The sequence below is a fragment of the Dromiciops gliroides genome, chromosome 6, assembly GCF_019393635.1.
Source record: "Dromiciops gliroides isolate mDroGli1 chromosome 6, mDroGli1.pri, whole genome shotgun sequence".
In the NCBI taxonomy this organism is placed as follows: domain Eukaryota; kingdom Metazoa; phylum Chordata; class Mammalia; order Microbiotheria; family Microbiotheriidae; genus Dromiciops; species Dromiciops gliroides.
Genome location: NC_057866.1, coordinates 10,522,663 through 10,541,463, shown reverse-complemented (window position 1 = coordinate 10,541,463; position 18,801 = coordinate 10,522,663). Strand labels below are relative to the sequence as shown.

At 50.1% G+C, this 18,801-nt stretch overlaps 1 protein-coding gene across 1 annotated transcript in view; it reads right to left on the bottom strand.

The window, feature by feature from the left end:
- Positions 1-18,801, bottom strand: part of NRXN2 (neurexin 2) — a 163,159-nt gene that overhangs the window by 96,536 nt on the left and 47,822 nt on the right. The window contains 11 exon segments of the mRNA XM_043969653.1: positions 828-1,031; positions 1,606-1,992; positions 12,628-12,712; positions 12,714-12,946; positions 12,949-12,976; positions 12,978-13,016; positions 13,018-13,050; positions 13,052-13,066; positions 14,207-14,238; positions 14,241-14,314; positions 14,316-14,365. Of these exon segments, the coding sequence (XP_043825588.1) occupies positions 828-1,031; positions 1,606-1,992; positions 12,628-12,712; positions 12,714-12,946; positions 12,949-12,976; positions 12,978-13,016; positions 13,018-13,050; positions 13,052-13,066; positions 14,207-14,238; positions 14,241-14,314; positions 14,316-14,365 (1,180 nt within the window).

Genomic DNA, 18,801 nt, shown 5'->3' with positions numbered 1-18,801 from the left:
AGCTGTGTGACCTTGGGCCAGCCCCTGCAGTTCTCTGAGACTTCATTTCCACATCTGTAAAATGGGGCTAATGAGTCTTGACCTGTCTCAGAGACCTGGGAGCCACTATTGGCATCCTGTTTCCTGGCCCACTGAGGCCAGTGGGGGTAGCCACGGGAGCAGACAGGCTTCCATGCAGGCATGCTGGGCTGGGTTTTCTTCACTCCTCTATCCTTGTCCACCTTGTGAATGCCTCCTATTGTCTGTTACCTAATGTGTACTCACACGTGTCTGTGGGTGGGGGCTCGGAGTAGGGGAGGGCACGGGGGCAATCAGACTGTTAGGCCTGGAGTGACAGCTCAGGCGCACGAATTACCCACCGGAGCCAGGGCTGGCTCCCCTCTGCGTCTCCCAGAACCCTCAGTGACCAGCTCAGGCTCCTGCCCAGAGGAGTACCAGATGAATCAGTGTCTAGCAGGGCTGACTGATGGCTCTGGAGTTCCCCGACATCCCCCCACTGGGGAGACTGGGGACAGATGCTGCTGGGACTCTGTGTGTCCTGGGCAGGGAACGTTATCACGCCCCAGACACACGCAGGCAGATGGTGTCACCGCATGCTCAGAGGGTGTCATCGCATTCGAAGGCCTCACCCCCAGGCCGTGTCCGAGTCTGCCTCTCTCTCTCTCTCTCTCTGGCTGTGTCCACACAGGGTGGGTCTCCTCCCATGGTTGGCTTTGTGCCACCCTCCCCCACCCTTGACAACCCTCCTGGCTTCTCCAGAGGAAGGGGGGGGGAAATGGAGTCAAGGTCAAGGTCAGGATCATGACTGGAGTGGGAGGGGGGGTTACCAAGGTTGACGGTGAGCTTCATCTGCCCCCCATCCAGTTCAAGGCGCAGGGTGTCCGCAGACTCCTTGGAGGTGGTGGCCATCATGAGACCATAGGCACGCTGGGACATGAACCGCAAGGACACGTCCTCAGCTTCGGTGTGCATGGCCGTGGGGAGCATGATCTTCATGTACATGGAGCCGTCATAGCTCAGAACTGTGGCCTCTGCCCCAGAGAGGGAGGGAGAGAGAGAGAGCAATTACAGGGGGATAAACCTGGGGGAGGAGGGAGGCTGGAGAGGGGACCAGGACAAGGCAGGGTGTCCAAGGTAACTCGGGCAATGATAGAACAGGCAAGATTGTGGGAGGGGGGAGAACGAGGCCACTAGAGAAATGTGATGTGGGCAACCCCAAGGTGGGAGGGAGAACAGGGATGAAGTGTGTGTGTGTGGGGGGGGAGCGTACAGAGACAGGTGAGAGAATGAAACCAGGTTGTGGGGGACACCAAAGGAAAGAGAGAACTGGAATGAGGTGTGGGGGCATTTAGATAGAAAATAACAGGACCGGGGTGAGGGACCCTGATGGGGAGGAAGATCAGGGTATTGTGGATCCTGAGAGGGAGAGTGTGGCCATACTAGTGGGAAAGAGACTAGACTGTTTGGGGGAACAATGTTAAGGGAATAGAGACTAGGGAGGAGGTTTGAGGATTCTCAGGTGGGAGAGACTAGGGACAGAGCAGAGGGGACATTGTGAAGCAGAGAGTGAGATGGGATGAGGGGGGCCAGGAAAGAGGTACTCACCTCTTTCACAGACCCGGCCCAAGAAGCCTGTCCCAACACAGTCACAGACAAAGCGGTTCCAGCCTTCTCGGCAGACTCCCCCATTTCTGCAGGGGGCTGTCCCACACTGCTTCAGCGTTTCTCGTGAACAGAAGGGGGCAACCCCCACAGCCCCTTGGGCTTCAGCCAAACTCCGAAGGTCTCGACTGCGCCCGTCGATGAAGAGGTCCCGAACACAGCCCACGTATCCAGCCCGAAGTGCTGCCGTCCACACTTCAGGGGGTAGGGGCAGGTCTGCCCGCCCCCCTTCAGGGAGGCCCCCCAAATACAGCTCACTCTCCAAGTCCAGGATCTCACTCTCCCCACTGGCCAAAAAGGGTGTGCTTCTGCTGTTCACTGAAATGGAGCCTGAAGGACCAAGGGAAAGAGGGAAGGAAAGCGGGGCATAAGTGGGGGTTTGGGCAGGTGGCGAGGGGTGGGGAAAGTAGACAGAGAGATGGAGCCAGAGCAAATGGAGAGGCATGGAAGGAGCAATAAGAAAGAGACAGGGAAAAGCAAGCTAGAGGGGAGGATGGATGGAGGACAGGGGCGAGAAAAGGATGAGAGACAGGAGGACAGAAGAGAGCTGCGAACAGATGATGCCATGGGAAGGATGCAAGAAAATGCACAGGGGCGGGGGGGGGGTGTCCCTTGGGAGCATAGGATTTGACAAACAAGGTTAAATGACTTGCCCAGGGTCTCACAGCTAGGAAGTGTCTGAAGCTGGACTCAAACTCAGGTCTTTCTGACTCCAAGTCCATTTTACAGATGAGGAAACCGAGGATTTAGAACAAGTCAAATCCTCCTTCTGAATGACAACCCTTCAGATACTTGAAGACAGTGCAGACCCTTCTTGGTCACCATCTTGGTCTGCCTCCATCCCATCAATGTCTTTGCTAAAACTGCACCCAGAAGCAAACACAGTCATCCGGGTGTGATCTAAGCAGGGTACAACATGGTGGGGACACTCATTCTCAGGCTTGTTCTGTTTTTACACCCCCTACCCAGCTCCCCGGGTGTTGCCACCCATCTCCCTCTAGGTCTCTCTCCCATCTTCCTCAGAGAGTCCAGCCTCTGGGGCCCAGGCCTCCTCTCTACCCCACTCCTTGCCCTCATCCTTACTGACTTCCACAGGCAAGTCTCCCAGTTTGTCAACATCCTCTATTCCTATGGCCTTTATCCTCACTTGGATAACGAGGCAGATAATCTCAGCCACTCACAGGGGTGACCACACCTAGGACCTCACCATTACCCAAACATGCCCCCTCTGAGATCTTAACGTTCCCCTCAGATCACAACCCCCTCTCCCAATGCCTCCATACTGCTAAACTGGCCCTTCCCCTTCCCCACCACTCCCAGACCTGCGATCATCATTCTCCAGTCCATCAACCCTGCTCTAGTCTCACTTTCCTTCCTCCAAAATCCGACCGCCAAAGGTAACCGGTTCGGGGCAGCTAGGTGGCGCAGTGGATAAAACACCAGCCCTGGATTCAGGAGGACCTGAGTTCAAATCCAGCCTCAGACACTTAACACTTAACTATCTGTGTGACCCTGGGCAAGTCACTTAACCCCAATTGCCTCAAAAATAAAATAAAATAAAAACATAAAAAAAAGGTAACTGGTTCAACAAGGCGCATCCCTTGCTGCCTTCTCCCTGCACTGCTCACAGCCTGCTTAATCCCGGACTCTGGGTCACCGCCATCATCCACCTTCTCCTTTCCAACTCTGTTGGAAGAAGTCACCGAAGAGGGTGCCCTGAGTGCACTACAAATTCATATCCAAGCTCCAGTGGGCCCTCAATCCTGCAGTCCTTCTGTCGTACTCCCATGACTGACTCTTATCACACTCACCACATCAGCCGCTCCCAACATTCTCCTCTCCTCACAAGCCCCAGAGTCCACCCCAGGCCCTTTTCTCTTAGAGGCAAATGACCTCCCACCTGACGTCACAAGAGACAGGCTGTTTTGTTTTTGGTTTTATCCTCAGCACCTAGGACAGGGTCTTAATGATGGCTAATCCAATTGAATTCTTCTGAAGTGCCCTTCAACACCTCAAAGCCATTTTCAATCATCATACATTATCTTCTTGAATTCCAGAACCCTGGAAAGAGGGGTCCCTTTTTTCATCCAGATTAATCATCTCACCACTTGTCCTTTCCCATCTCCTTTGAGACCCTTTTCCAATAATCTCTCTCTGTCTCTGTCTGTCTCTGTCTCTCCTTCCCTCCCTCTCTCCCTTCTACCCCCTTCCTTCCTTCCCCCTCTCCCCCCTCTTTTCTTCACTCCTCTCTTCTCTCTGTCTCCCCCCTCTCTCCCCCTCTTTTCCTCACTCCTCTCTTCTCCCTCTGTCTCCCCCTCCCTCCTTCTCTCCCTTCTCTTTTCTGTCTCTGTCTTCTCCCCCCACTTTCTGTATCACCCATGCTCCCTTAACTCCTTGCATCTAACTTCTGACCCCACCACTCTCCTGAAGCTGCTCTTTCAAAGGTCGCTAATGACCTCTGAAATGCTAAATCTGATGGCCTTTACCCAGTCCTCATCCTAGGCGGTCTCTGCTGCTTTTGGCAGAGTTTTCCAGGCTATTCTTGTGGACAAAATGGAGACATAGCGGAGCCCAATAATACGGATTGGTGGAGTGAGAACAGTTTGAAAGTCCAGAGCCAAGAGTCTTCATTAATGAATCATTTGAGAAGAAGTCTCTAGGGCAGTGCCTCAGAGATCTATCTTCAGTCCTATGACTTTAAACATTTTTATTCATTATTTGGATAACACAAAGCTGGGAGGAATAGTCAACACTTTGGATAACACAGGCAAGGTCCAAAAAGACCTCAGCAAGCTCGAATCAATCACTTAACAAGCATTTATTAAGGACCTACTATGTGCCAAACATTGTGTTGGGCAATGGGAATACAAAGGAGAAAAGGAGACAGTCCCTGCCCTCAGAAAGCTCACATTCTACTGGGAGTGGACAATATATTCCCAAATAAAGTAAAAACAGGCTACAAACAAAAGAAATGCACAGTGGTGGAGGAGGTGCTAACAACTAGGGGACTCAGAAAAGGTCCCTTGAAAAATGTGGCCCTTGGGCCTTATAAGCACTGAAAGGATCTGGGGTTCCAAAGGGGATAGTAAAGAAGGAAAGCATTCCAAGCACAGGCAACAGTCTGGGCAAAAGCACAGAGGTGGTAGATGGCATGTCATGTACAGAGAACATTCTGACTGGAACTTAGCGTGAGTAGAAGCTAATCAAATGAAACTGAGTAAGGATAAATGTAGAAAATCTTACACCTAGGCTAAAAAAAAAACCCCAATTTCCCAAATTTGAGCTCAGGGAAGCAGAGAAGTCTGTCTGACAAAAGATCGTGGGAGGGGCAGCTAGGTGGCCCAGTGGATAGAGCACCGGCCCTGGAGTCAGGAGTACCTGAGTCAAATCCGGCCTCAGACACTTAACACTGTGTGACCCTGGGCAAGTCACTTAACCCCAATTGCCTCACTAAAAAAAAAAAAAAAAGATCGTGGGGTCTTAATGCATTTCAGGCTGAAATACTCGATGTGATAGTAAGCTGCCTTAAGAGGAGCGAAGTTTCCAGGACCAGTGAGGTGACGATTCCAAAGTCCTCTACTCTGGTCAAACCCCCTCTGGAGTCCATTTTAGGAGGAACAATGACAAGCCCAAGAGCATTCAGAAGACACAAGCAGGTGGCAAATAGCCAGAAGTCCTCACCTAGTGAAAACTGTTGGAAGGAATTGGGAATGCTTAACCTGGAGAAGAGAGGACTCGGGGAGGGAGCTTGCTGTGATTATCTAAAGGGCTAACCTACTCTGTTGGGACCCAAGGGCAGAACTTGAAGCAATGGGAGAAAGTTTCATACAGAGATTTCAGCTCTCTGAAAAGAAAATTGAGCACTCCAACAGAGGACAGGGCTGCTTTGGAGGTCATGGTGGTATCCCCTCAAAGTAGAGACCTCCAAGCAAAGGGCTCATGGTCATTTATCCTTGTTGAGATACAAGATGCCCTCGATGGCTTTTTAGTAATTCCTCTTGAACTGGGCATTCTGTGGTTCTGTGGGACGCTGCCAATGACCCCTCTTGCTGAACACTCTCCCAATGGCTTCCACAAAAGAACTCTCTCCTTCACCCTGGCCTGGCCAGATACCATTCACCCTGCCATACCCTCTCAATCATACCTCCAAAGATTGACCAGCCTTGGGAAAGTTGACACTTGGCTTTGAAACACAAGTCCTGAGGCTGAGCTGTCCAGCTCAGTGGGAGTCCACTGTCTTGTTGTCTCCAAACCCAAACATACTTCACCTCAGCCATCTTCTGGGTATCCACCCTGCCACCTACGCCTCACTTTGTACCTCCTTCTCTGGGAATAGCTACCATTGCTTCTGCTAAGGGCACACCAAACAACTTCCCTCTGGTTCCATTCACCATCCCAGTAACTGCCAAGACAAAAGCAGGCCGGCCTGACCACCACTCCCCTACATGTATTGTCTCTGCCAGGAAGATCCTTGATGGGAAGGACTGTGTCTGTTTTTCATTTAGTTGTCCTCAGAGCTTAGCACATAGTGTGGATGGATGAATGCATAGATGAATGGGTGGGTGGGTGGATGGATGGGTGGATGGGTGGATGGATAACTGGATGGATGGATGGATGGATGGATGGGTGGGTGGGAACAGTCTGACTGGAACTTAGAGAGCAGTGAGTAGAAACTAATCAAATGAAACTAATGGATGGGTGAGTGAGTAGTTAGTTAATGCTTGACCAGGAAAACCTGGATTCAAGTTCTGCGAAACACATTCTGGCTGTGTGATCCTGGGCAAATCATTTAACTTCCAAGTCAGGATTTCTTAACCTTCTTTGTGTCATGGATGCATCTTGCAATCTGGTAAAGCTTATGAGCCCCTTCTCAGAATAATGTTTTTCTTTTTTTTTTTCTTTTTTTTCTTTTTTTTTTGCGGGGCAATGGGGGTTAAGTGACTTGCCCAGGGTCACACAGCTAGTAAGTGTTAAGTGTCTGAGGCCAGATTTGAACTCAGGTACTCCTGAATCCAGGGCTGGTGCTTTAACCACTGCGCCATCTAGCTGCCCCAGAATAATGTTTTTCAATATACAATTTATAGTATCACAGAGGAAACTAATTATACTGAAATACAGTTATCGAAGATTTTTTTCTTTCATTTTTCTTTTTTTGCAGGGCAATGAGGGTTAAGTGACTTGCCCAAGGTCACAAGGCTAGTAAGTGTTAAAGTGTCTGAGGCTGGATTTGAACTCAGGTCCTCCTGAATCCAGGGCCAGTGCTTTGTCCACTGTGTCACCTAGCTGCCCTATCAATGTTTATTTATTTATTTGTTTGTTTGTTTGTTTGTTTATTTATGTTTTGGGTGAAGCCGTTGGGGTTAAGTGACTTGCCTAGGGTCATGCTTTATCCACTGCTTTATCCACTGCGCCACCTAGCTGCCCCTTTATCAAATATTTTTTAAACAAATTCATCAGTCCCAAGTTAAGAACCCTTGCTTTAAGTGCTCTAGGTAACTCTCTAAAGCTATGAATTGAAAGGAAGGTGCTGTCCTGGATTGATTGGCAGGAGTTTCTTCATCTTTATACATGAAAATGTCCAGTCCTTCTCTCTATTCCTGTATGCCAAGCACTGTGCTAAACAAATGCTTAAAAAATTTTCATTCATGTTCCTGGGTCTCTCTCTGCCTCATCTGACAACTTCTTGATCTCCTTTCCTGAACATAGTTTTCCTCCTTCCCCCTAAGTAGATTCTCCATTCTCATTATGGGCTCTGTCCTAAGCCCCCTTCTCCATTTTATATCTCACATCCCTCAGCAATCAATTGTTCCATGCATTCAATAATCCTATCTAGAGACACCTTCCAAATCTCTCTATTTAGTTTTAACTCCCATCCTTCCTCATTAACTTCCTATTGGACATCTCTACCTAGACCTGCTGCCAGCATCCCAGACTCAACAGAAGCCATCATCTCTTCTAAACCTGCTCCTCTCTTCCCTTCCTAATATCTTTTTAGAGCAACACGATCCTCCTTATTGCCCAGGCTTGGCACCTCCTCAGCCCTGACTCTGCCTTTTTTCCTCCTCCTTCACATCTAATCTATTGCCAAGTATTGGCAATTTCACCTCCACAGCATCACCCCTCCCATCCGTCCCCCTTCCCTCCACTCACACAGCCCCAGTTCTACTTCAGGCTAATGCCTTTCTCCTGGACTATTCAATCACTTCCTAATCGGTCTCCCTTTTGTTTTGTCTCTCCTCTCTCCAATCCATCCATGCCAAGATGGTATTCCTCGAGCATAGATCTGACTGGGACGCTCTCCTGCTCGAGAGAATTCAGCACCTCCCTCTAAAGTCAAATGCAGGGGCAGCTAGGTGGCGCAGTGGATAGAGCACCAGCCCTGGATTCAGGAGGACCTTAGTTCAAATCCAACCTCAGACACTTAACAATTACTAGCTGTGTGACCCTGGGCAAATCACTTAACCCCAATTGCCTCACCAAAAAAAAAAAAAATGTCAAATGCAAATACCTTTGTTTGGCATTGAAAACTTCACAAATGGACTTCAGCCAGTCCTTCTGGCCTGCAAACACATCCTCACTCTTGCACGTTCTACACTCTTGCCAAACTGACCAAATTAGCACTCCTCATATGCAGAGCCCCTTCTCCTGCCTTTGTCTTTGTATTGGCTGTCTCTGAGCCCAGCACAGAATGCCATCCCTCCTCATTTCTGCCTCTTGGGATCCCTAGACCTCTTCAAGGCTCAGTCCATGGGCCAGCTCCTTCCTAGGAGAGACCTCTCCTATTCTTCCTGCCCCCGGATGATTTCGTATTCATTTCAGATCTCGTTTGCATATTCTTGTTTTATGCCCATTATCTCCCCGGATAGAAATGAAAGCTTCTTTCCTGAGAGCGGGAATCGTTTTGTCTTTGTATCCCTAGAGCCTTCTCTGCTCCGGTTGGTCTGATCAGCGACAGTCAGACACACTGCACCGTGATCCCAACATAGTGATGTCATTTTGGTCCTCTTCGAGCATGAAGGACAACTGATCAGCCTAGTGAAGGGCCCGCAAAATGCAGGGGTTGGAGAAATAACTATTGATTGATTGAGCTTTGCCTTTAAGGATCCTTCTCTTCCTTCAGGACACAGCTCAGATACAAACTACCTCCCCGAAAAGACTTCCCTAATCACTACTCTCCAGTGTTCCTAGAACTCTCCAGTGGGGCTAGAGGAACCCTGAGTGATCCTTTGAGCCTCGTGGGAAACAATCCATGAATTAATAAGCACCTCCAGTGTGTTCTCAGAGTTTGGGGTACAAAGGGGAGACGACATATACATATACAAGTGTAAGAGGAGTACTTCACACTCCCCCAGCACCAGTTAGTGTAATTAATAAGATCTAGGTCCTAATACCTTTATCAGGTGAGAACACTTCCTTGATGGAGTCAAAGAATTAATCAAATGTGGTAATTGGGTGTGAGACCTCTGCTTAAACAACAAACTGGGTGCAAACTATTTAGTTAATCAAGTTGGGGAAGAATGAAATCTGTCTAGCATTGGATGACATCAGGTGATGTAATGTTTGGGGACTGGTCAAAAGAAGGAGACACATCTCTAGGCCTCAGTGTATCAGAGAAGGAGATTCCAACAGGAACGTTCCAGCAACTGCTTCCAGAATTAAGCTATGGGAGTACTTTGAGGAACTAGCCCCTTGCACCTGATTCACACCCTCTACTCTTCTCCACTGGCCATGTCATTGGGGAAACCAGAGAAATAACAAGCAATGAATCCAGATGGACACTGAGAAATGGGAGAAAAGTCTGTCCCTTCTAGATGCTGGGAATTGAAGCTTTGGGACTCTCCAAGGACCCCAAGTCTCAGAACCCAACAAGAACTACACTCACTAAAGCACCATTGGATAAGGACTCCACAAGTGGAGAGAAGGATTTCCAATAAAGCCTCAAATGACCCTTTGGCCATCTGTGCTCCCTAAGTTTGAGCACATTAAATGGGCTTGTGGGAGACTGTGTCCCTGGTTTGGGGGTGTGTTTTTATCATTGCTCTTGACATACCACCGACTCAATACCTATATGTCTAAAGGCCAGCAAATTGATAATTATTATATAAATTATGTTATAATTATATACATTATTAATTTAATAAATCTCTGGCTGGTAAATTGATTATCAGTGGGGACCATGCCAATGGGTTTTATGAGCAACATTACTGGAGAAAACTCTCAACCCCTCAGGGTTACCCCTAGAACCCTGAGGTCAGAAATAGTGGGTCATCTTCTAGAGATCCAACCACTAGTGTTAGTGGGAGTGTGGGGGGGGGAGGGTGTAGCTCCAGAAGGGGTATTACATAAGCACATATACAAAGTGAATTTGTTGTTCAGTCATTTCAGTCGTATCTGACTCTCCGTGACCCCATTTGGGGGTTTTCTTGGCAAAGCTCCTGGACTGGTTTGCCATTTCCTTCTCCAGCTCATTTTACAGATGAGGAAACTGAGGCAAACTGAGTGAAGTGACTTGGGCAGAGTCACCCAGCTAGTAAGTGTCTGAGGCTGGATTCGAACTCAGATGAGTCTTCCTGATTCCAGTTCCAGCACTCTGTGCACTGTGGCACCCTCTAGCTGCCCAGACAAAGTGAATACAAAGTCGCTTTGAAAGATAGGACAGGAACTGCTAGGGGATCAAATAGGCTTTTGTGAAGAAGGTGGTAAGAGACCTGGATCTCAGTTCCATATTTTACACTACCTATAGGACCCTGGGCACTACCTATAGGACCCTCCCTAAGCCTCAGTATTCTCATCTATAAAATTGACATAAAAACAAATGTGTTTTTATGTGTTTTAAAACCCATCCTAAAAATGCATTTTGTGAATTTTCCCAAGCTCTAGCAGTGAGAGTGATTATTCTTGTTAAGGATCAAGGAAGGAAAGAAGAGTGATTTCTAATCGAGTCAAAGGCAAAAGCCCCAAGGCCTCAGATTGAGCCTTAAAAGAAGCCTTGGGGGGGAAGAAAAGAATGAGAAAGGAGAGGTCATTGTTAACAGCTACAGATTACATTAGGTTTGCGAAGTGCTTTACACAGATTATCTCAACGGATCCTCACCACAGCCCTCGGAGGTAGGTGATGCTATGTTTACACCCATTGTTCAGATAAACAGACTAAGACCAAGAGGGGAAAGTGATTTGCCCAGGATCACAGAGCCAGTCAGGGTCTGAGACTGGACTGTAACTCAGGTCTTCCTAACCCCAGGTTCAGTATTCTATCCCCTGCGACACCTAGCTGCCCCTGACTAAGAACAGTCCCAGCTCCCATATCCCAGAGGGTTTTAAGATTTGTGAAGGGGCAGCTAGGTGGCGCAGTGGATAGAGCACCGGCCCTGGATTCAGGAGGACCTGAGTTCAGATCTGGCCTCAGACACTTGACACTTACTAGCTGTGTGACCCTGGGCAAGTCACTTAACCCCCATTGCCCCGCAAAAAGAAAAACAAACAAACAAACAAACAAACAAACAAACAAAAAATATTTGTGAAGCACTTTCTTCACTGAAATCCTATAAGAGAAACAGTGTGGAGTATGGAATTTTGCATCAGGGGGCCTGAGTTCCAAACCCACATCTTCCACTTACTACCTGTGTGACACTGGGCAAAGTCACTTCACTATGCCGGATCTCAGTTTCCCCCCTCTGTAAAATGAGGGGGTTGGACTGAATGGCCTCTAGATTGTTAAGGTATGTAATGCTCCATTTGACAAGTTAGGAAACTGAGGCTCAGAAAAACAGTGATTTCCCTGCAGGCATCAAGACTGGAACCTGGATCTTTAAGCAAAGGTGAGGAGCAACTTTGGCTCAAACCCCACCCTAGATAACTGTGTGACCCTGAATAGATCCCTTAACTTCTATCTGCCTCCATTTCCTCATTTGTAAAATTGAGCTAATAATCCTTGGAGTACAAACCTCAAAGGGTTGTTGGGAGGATCAAATGATATCTGGTTCACAAGATGTTCTGCATGTCTTAATGCACTATATAAGCTCCTTAAGAGCAGGGGTTCTTTTACTTTTCTTTGTATCCCCACTGCCTGTCCCATCGTGGGTGCTTAATAAATAAATGCTTGTTAACTGACTATATAAATATAAAATCTCCTATTGTGTGTACAAGGCTCTTTCCATTCCACAGCATGCCCCCCCTAATTAGAGGGAAGAGATGAAAGAGAGGCAATGGAATGGGGGAGGGAAGGGCTCCCCAAGTCCTTTTCCAGCCTGAGTCTAGCACTGTTTCATTTTCCCACTTGCTGTTCATCTTGGCGTTTTCATTTCCAGCCTCCGCTGTTTCACACAGGCCATCCCAGATGCTAGGAATACCCCTCCTCCCTTCTCCCTCTTAGAATCTCCAGCTTTGATCCAGGCCAGTGATGACTCCAGGTTGGTTGACATGTCACCCCCTCCATCGATCCCCTTTGAGTCCTTGCTATTTACACATCTGTGTACACAGAACATCCTCCTAATGGAATACAAGGTGCTATCGGGCAGGGGATGGTTCTGGTTGAATTCAGGGAAAGGGTAGATTTTGAGTCAGAGGACCTGAGTTTGGATCTCTGCTTTTCCATTATTATCAGTGTGACTTTTGGCAAGACACGTAGGTTCCCTTGACCAGTAGTTCCTCATCTGGAAGATGAAGAGGCTTCACTAGAAGACCTCTAAGTTCCCTTTTAGATCTAAATCTATGATCCCATGATCCTCGACATCTTTTGCACAGTCCCTTGTATACAGGCAGGTTCTTAATAAGTGCTTGTTCATTGGGTTGGTGTGATGGAAGCAAGCATAGGGAGGGGAAGGTCAGGATGTTTGAAGGGAAGAGAGATGAGGGCTTGATGTTTTCAAAGGGAGAAACAAGAGGGTAATAAATAGATGGAGAGAAGGGAGGGAGGATGGGAAGGAAAGATAGCCGCAGGGTTCTCCCTCCTGAGGGCCCCCTGACCTTTGCGCCCGTCCCTCTGGAAGTCCACGTGGCACCATTCCCCATCATTGACCTTCCGGTTGGATGCCCGAAGCTTGATACCCCCCGGAGCCCATGTCCAGGAGCAGGTACAGGTATCCATCCAACAGTTCCATGGCAAAGTAGTCGGCCCGGGCGGCTCCATGGCCTCCTTGCCCGCCACCTGCCCTCCGGCCCTGGCTGAAGAGCAGAAGTCCATTGGGCTCCGTGGTGCGGAAGTCCAGGGACACAGAGCCCGTGCGCTTGGCGCTCCAGCGGGGCAGAGCCACAAAGGCCTCAGGGCTCTCAAAGGTCACAGGTCCAGGGCGGCCACATCCTCACAGCGGAAAGAACAGATCGCCCTGAAGTTTCATCTTGGGGTCCCCTTCCCGTGGCCAGCCTGGACAGCTCCAGCTTAAAGTCGTTTGTTCTTATAGACCACCTGCAGGGGGCACCATAGAGTCAGATATAAGGGGCAAGCTGGACCCTCCCTTTCACCACCCCACCCACCTTCCCCCAAGAGGTAATTTCCCTCTGGCCTGAAAACGGGCTTCCCCACGCTTTAGGGGCTCTGAATTGGCAGGGCCTTCAGAGATCTTTCAGTTTAATTCCGCCGCCCCCCCCGCCCTTACTGGTCATTGTGCCGCTGAGCAAACTGAGACTTAGAGAGATGGAACGACTTGTCCTTGGTTACATGGGCAATAAGAAGCAGTCAGGATTTGAACCCAGGCCCTCAGACTTCTACTCTGCCCATTGCTCCACTGGGCCAGGTACTGGAAAGAGGCTCAGGGACCTGCTATCCCAAGTGCCTGCCCAGTCTGCTGGAGGGTTGCAGTGTGTCATCACAGAAAGGGTTTGAGATTTACAATCCAATCTTAGTTCTGCTCCCATGTGGGTGGCCTTGGGCAAACTGCTCTCATGGGCCTCAGTTTCCCCATCTGTCAAGTGAAGTCATGAGGATTAGATCCCGGTCACAGGAATTTAGAGCCGGAAAAGTCCTTAAAGTTCGCCTCTTCACGTATCTTAAACCCGGAGTGCATGGATATGCCTTTTAATATTTCGATCACTGTATTTTAACATAATTGGTTTCTTCTGTAATCCTGCCATGTTTTGTTTTATTCTTAATTAAAACCCTCTTCTGGATGCAAAAAAAGGTGAAGAACTCCAATCTGGGCCAACTCCTCCCTTTACAGATGAAGGATACCCATATGGCCTCTGAGGCCTCTTCCAACATGAAGATAGTTTAATTCTTGGTGAACATCCCGGAGCCTGGGATTTGGGAGATCCCAGCACGGGTCAGCAGGACCTCTACCGCCCTGACTGGAGAGACCCAGGCATTTCCTCTCGCTTTTTTCCCTATCTGTAAATCAGGCCCAAGAACTCTTGTACTGTACCAGCTGCCTCAAGGGGGTTGGGGTGGGAGACAGTTATTCTATGATTCTGAAGACAGGGGTTGGGTTGGCCAAGGGAGTGGAGCACCTGGGGAGAGCAGAAGGCAAACACTGTCCTGGCACATAGGAAGCTTTCCTGTCCACTGACTGACCGATCACGGGAGATTCTGGCCCTACTGGGCCCCACTCACATCTTTTAGGCAGCCCATAAAGTTGTTGCTGACGGAGAACCCGGCAAGTCTGCCGTGTTGGGGCTGCCCCCGATGTAGAAGAAGTCATCAGAGCCCAACATGGTGTATCTTCCTGGGTGTAGCCTGGGTGGTCAGGATCCCGTCCACTGAGATGGTCACCTGTCCAGCCCGGGACGGGATGGAGGAAGGGGAGAGACAAGGAGACAACAGGCATCAACCTCCTGAGGGGGAGGCCGGGGCTGGGCCGGGGAGAGGGGCCGGTGGGGGTGCTGGGGGAGGGGGGCCCCATTTTTTATGTCTGCTTGTCTCAGAGGGGGAACAGTGGGGAGGGACAGGGAAGGAGGGAAGGTAGGGTGGGGGGGAGGCACAAGATTTGATGGTTTCAGGTTGGGATTGAGTACTAGGCAATGGCCATCATGTTGGAGGGGGAGGGTTAAAAGAGGTACCAGAAAAACACACAGCAACTCTCCAAGGCGAAGGCTGAACCGAACACCCCAAAAGTCCCCCTAATCAGGAGAGGGGAAGGGGCAGAGCCCAATACAGACCAGTGAACCTGAGGAAGAAGGGGACCTTCGAGCTAGCACCTCTGATGGAGCTGAGACAGACACACGGTATCCCTTGTCTCTTCTTGGGGGAGTATTTTCTGGGCCCACACTTCATGCTCAGGACTTCTCTTGGAAGCAATGGAGGTGGGTGAGCATCACTGCTCTTTTTTGAACCTTTGGACCCCTCTTAAAGTTTCCCTTCCCAGGCTGAGTGAGGGACACTTTGACTAGCTTAGCAAGGAGATGTGACAGGGCACAACCCGGGCACCCTGACTCTCAAAACCACAAGAGCTGCGAGCAAGATGGGACCTCAGACCCCACGTCCTTATTAATAAGAGGGAGAAGCTGAGGCCAGCCAGGGGATGGGACTTTGCCAAGGTCACAGAGAACCCAGCAAAGCTAGGATTCAGGTCCAAGGCCTCAGATTCTCAATTCAATGGGACAAAGTTCTTCCTTTGGATTGCCCACAGAGGACACACTGGTCTCTTCTTGGCTGCTCCCCCCTTCCCTCTCCTTCTCTGAGGGCCCAGAGCTCCCAGGAGCTGACTTCACAGAAATGACTTCCTGGCTCCCCCCTTGAAGGATGGAGAGGAAGAACCTGGGTTCAAATATGGGTTTTGTTAGCTATGAGCTCTGGGACCGGAGGCAAATCCCTTTCCCTCCCTGGCCTCGGAAGCCCCTCTTTAAAATAAGGGGTCACCCTATGTGATTTAGCTCTAAATCTTATGGTCCCCCCATCTAAGCACCCCTGACCCCAAGACTCCACCGCAGCCCTTAGCTCAGGTGACATTTCAGTCGGACTTGGAGGCACACACAGCGGGTTCCCTTCTCTCTGGGCCTCACTGTGCCAATCTGTATAATGGGGGTAGGATGGCTGGATGATCTCAAGGGTCCCTTCCAGCTCCAGCTCCAGGCTTTAGGTGGGGGTTGGACTGGGTGACCTCGGACATTCCTTCAAGCTTTGAGAGGCCCTAGTTGTGGACCTTGAGGCTCCATCAGGGGCTCCCCAAGGGTAGGACAGCTCCTGCTCTACCACCCAGACTGGACTGGAGAGCACAACAGCAACGTGGCCTCAAGACAGAATGACGAGGGTAACCCCAGACATGCGGCTAGTCTCTACCTTCCACCCAAGGCAGACTTGCCAGCTGAAGCCGGGATCTAGGGGCTCCCGGCCTCCGTACAGGTGTCCTGCCCTCAGCTCCATGATGCCAGGATTGGGGGGGGGGAGTGTCTGGCCTAAATGCCAAATCCCAGCGCTGCCACATGCTTGCTGCATTGGGCCGGACTGTATGCAGGGTTCATGGGTAGAGAGCTGGGGGCAGGGGGCTTGGACTTTGGGAAAGAGAATGTTTAAGGAAGATACCCTGTGGCACAATGGATAGAAAAGGGCTTCCGAGTCACTAAAACCCGACTCCTAGTGGCTGTGAGGCCCTGGGCAAATCACATAGCCTCTCAATGCTTGACTAGTCTCTAATACTAGCAGATTCTGAGATACATTCAGGGAGGAAATCTCTTCTCTGGAAGTTTTCCATGTTAATGATATTTCGCATCTAGTCCAAAATAACTTGAGGAGGTTGAGGAAGGGCCTGGGCCAGCAATTCATGGCACTGAAGTAAGGGCACAGGATCCCTGGGTTCCGTAGTCCGTCCTGCCTCTGTTTGGACAGACCACTCCTCTCCCTCACCCACTGATCACCCCACCCATATATACACCCAGTTCCTATTTTGGTTTCCCCTCTTTGAAACAGCCCAGGATGCAGGTAGAGTTTGGGGGAGGGTGGCCTACAAGACCCCTCCCCTCCATTCCATACGCACATGCCATCAGCCATCTTCCATCCGCCTGGCCTCTTGGGCCCCACTGTCCGTGGAGGTCGAGGGGATGTGGGTTCAGGGCAAGGTATTGAAGCAGATTGGAAGGGAGCAAAGGACCCTCTTCTCAACTCTCCGGGCCTTCAGCTCTCTCTAGGCTCACCCAGAGAATGATCTGTGAGCTGGAGTGCTGAGGGACCAGGAGTGCTGAGGGGCCAGGAGTGCTGAGGGGCTACCACCTGGGAACCATCAAACCTTGTGCTGAAGGAGGGATGCCTGGATTTAGAGGCAAGAAAGGGCATGGGGGTGCAGCTGCCATGGGAGGGAGGCTGAGCTGACAGTTTGAAAGGGATTCGGGGGTTGTTTTCGGTTTTTGGTGTCTGTATTGTTAGTTTTTTTGTTTGTTTGTTTCTTGTTTTTTTTTTAATTGGGGAGGAGGTAGTGTTGGAGAGTTTATTTCCTCTTCCCCCCTGAGGAGTTGGGGGGATTGGGGAAGGGGAGGAAAGGGCTCATTAGTATGAGTCACGAACACATGCAAATGAGGTTAGAATAGTCAAGGAAGGGAACAGGGATGGATGGGGTTCATGGAAGCTGGGGATTGGGGGAGGGCAAGAGGGTCAGAGGTTGAGGTAGGAACCAGAATGAAGGTCAATGGGAGCAGAAATGAGGAAGAATCAGGGGAAGGGACACTGGGGCAAAGGTTTGGGTAAAGAGTTGAAAGTGGGAGTAGAAGTAGAGGCCAGAATTGGAGGTTTAGGAGTTTTTATAGCAGTAGGGGACAGAGGCTGGGGGTTAGGGTAAAGGAATGAGGCTGGAGAAAGGTCAATGGGGGAAGCTGAGGCAGCCTCTTTTCACTGATCCCAACCCAGCCTGCTCCTTTCCTCTTGCTCCCAAACCTTTCCACTTCTCTCCAGGATGTCACTGACAGACAGTCTGCCTCCTCTCCTCCACTGCCAATATAACACACAATGCTTTTCTGTCTAGTGTCACTCCCCTGTGTGCGAATCTTGTTTACCCAGTCAGGCTGTGAGCCCATGGAGGGTACAGAGACCCAAGGTTGAAAACATAGCAAAATTCAGTGCTTGGTGACTGATAGCTCCTCACCCCACCCCCACCCCTTCCTCCATCTTCCCACAAGGTCCAGGCTCTTTCATAAAAGGCCCCTTTTGTCATCAACCCTGCCTCGAGGTAGGATGGCTCCTAAGTTATAACACTGTAGGTGTCTGAATGAAGGTGAGGACAGGGTCTCTCCTAATCTCCAAAACCTCCAGAAAATGAAACTAGCAACTTCTCCAGGTCATCTGTTCTGGTAACTCCAAGCATTCTCTCTTCTCTCTAACCTAAAGCTCTTTACTGCAGTGATCTCTCTTAGCCGACTTGGCATCCTCCTCCTCTGGTCTTTCCTAACCACCCTCCACTCAGTCTAGGTGGGTCACCACCCCGGCTCATCCTCTCTGTGGCTGTCTTTGGCTCCTCCTCAAGTCTGATCTCCAGGGGGAGGAGGCAAGGAATTCCTTCCCGATGGTCAATCCTGCCCTAACCCTCACTTTAACCTTCTTAGGTCCCCATGGTCTCTGATTACAAAGCAGAGGAATGGAAGGGAACAGAGTGGGGGGTTCAGAACAATGGGAGAGGGTCAGAGAAGGTACAGACTGGGGGTGGAGAGTGTGGAGAAGAGGAGGAAAGGGTCAGTAGGAAGAGTTGAGAACAGGTCTTTGGGGGGAAGGGGTAGATGAATTGGATTAGTAAAACCCTACTGTTCCCTCAGACAAAATCATAAAGTCCAGACACAAAAATGGCGGCTCGTTAGTAGAAGCAGGAAACAGGAGTGCAAACCCCTCACCCCCCCCCACCCCCTGGGCCATGACCCCCAGCTCCCCTAACCCCCCCGCCCGGCTTCTGGAGGGGCAGGGGCCGGCTGGGGGAGGAAAGAGGAGGGAGGGTAGGGGGACAGCATGCCATTAGCAGCAACAGCCAGAGCCAGGAGGATACAATGCAGGTTAGTGGGGCTGGATGAAGGAGCCAGGCCACGCTAAGGAAGCCAAGGGCTGCAGCCATGGACCCAGGGCATGCAGGGGGGAAGGTGTAGAAGAGAGCCAAGAGATGGAGCCAAAAGAGTTGAGGGAGGAGAGAGGGTTCCTTCCAAAAAAGCGGAGGGCGATGGAGAGGAGACATTGAGAAACTGGGGTGTTCAAAGGAAACGGTCTCAGGATCCTGAGCTTCATCACCTATCCCACCCACA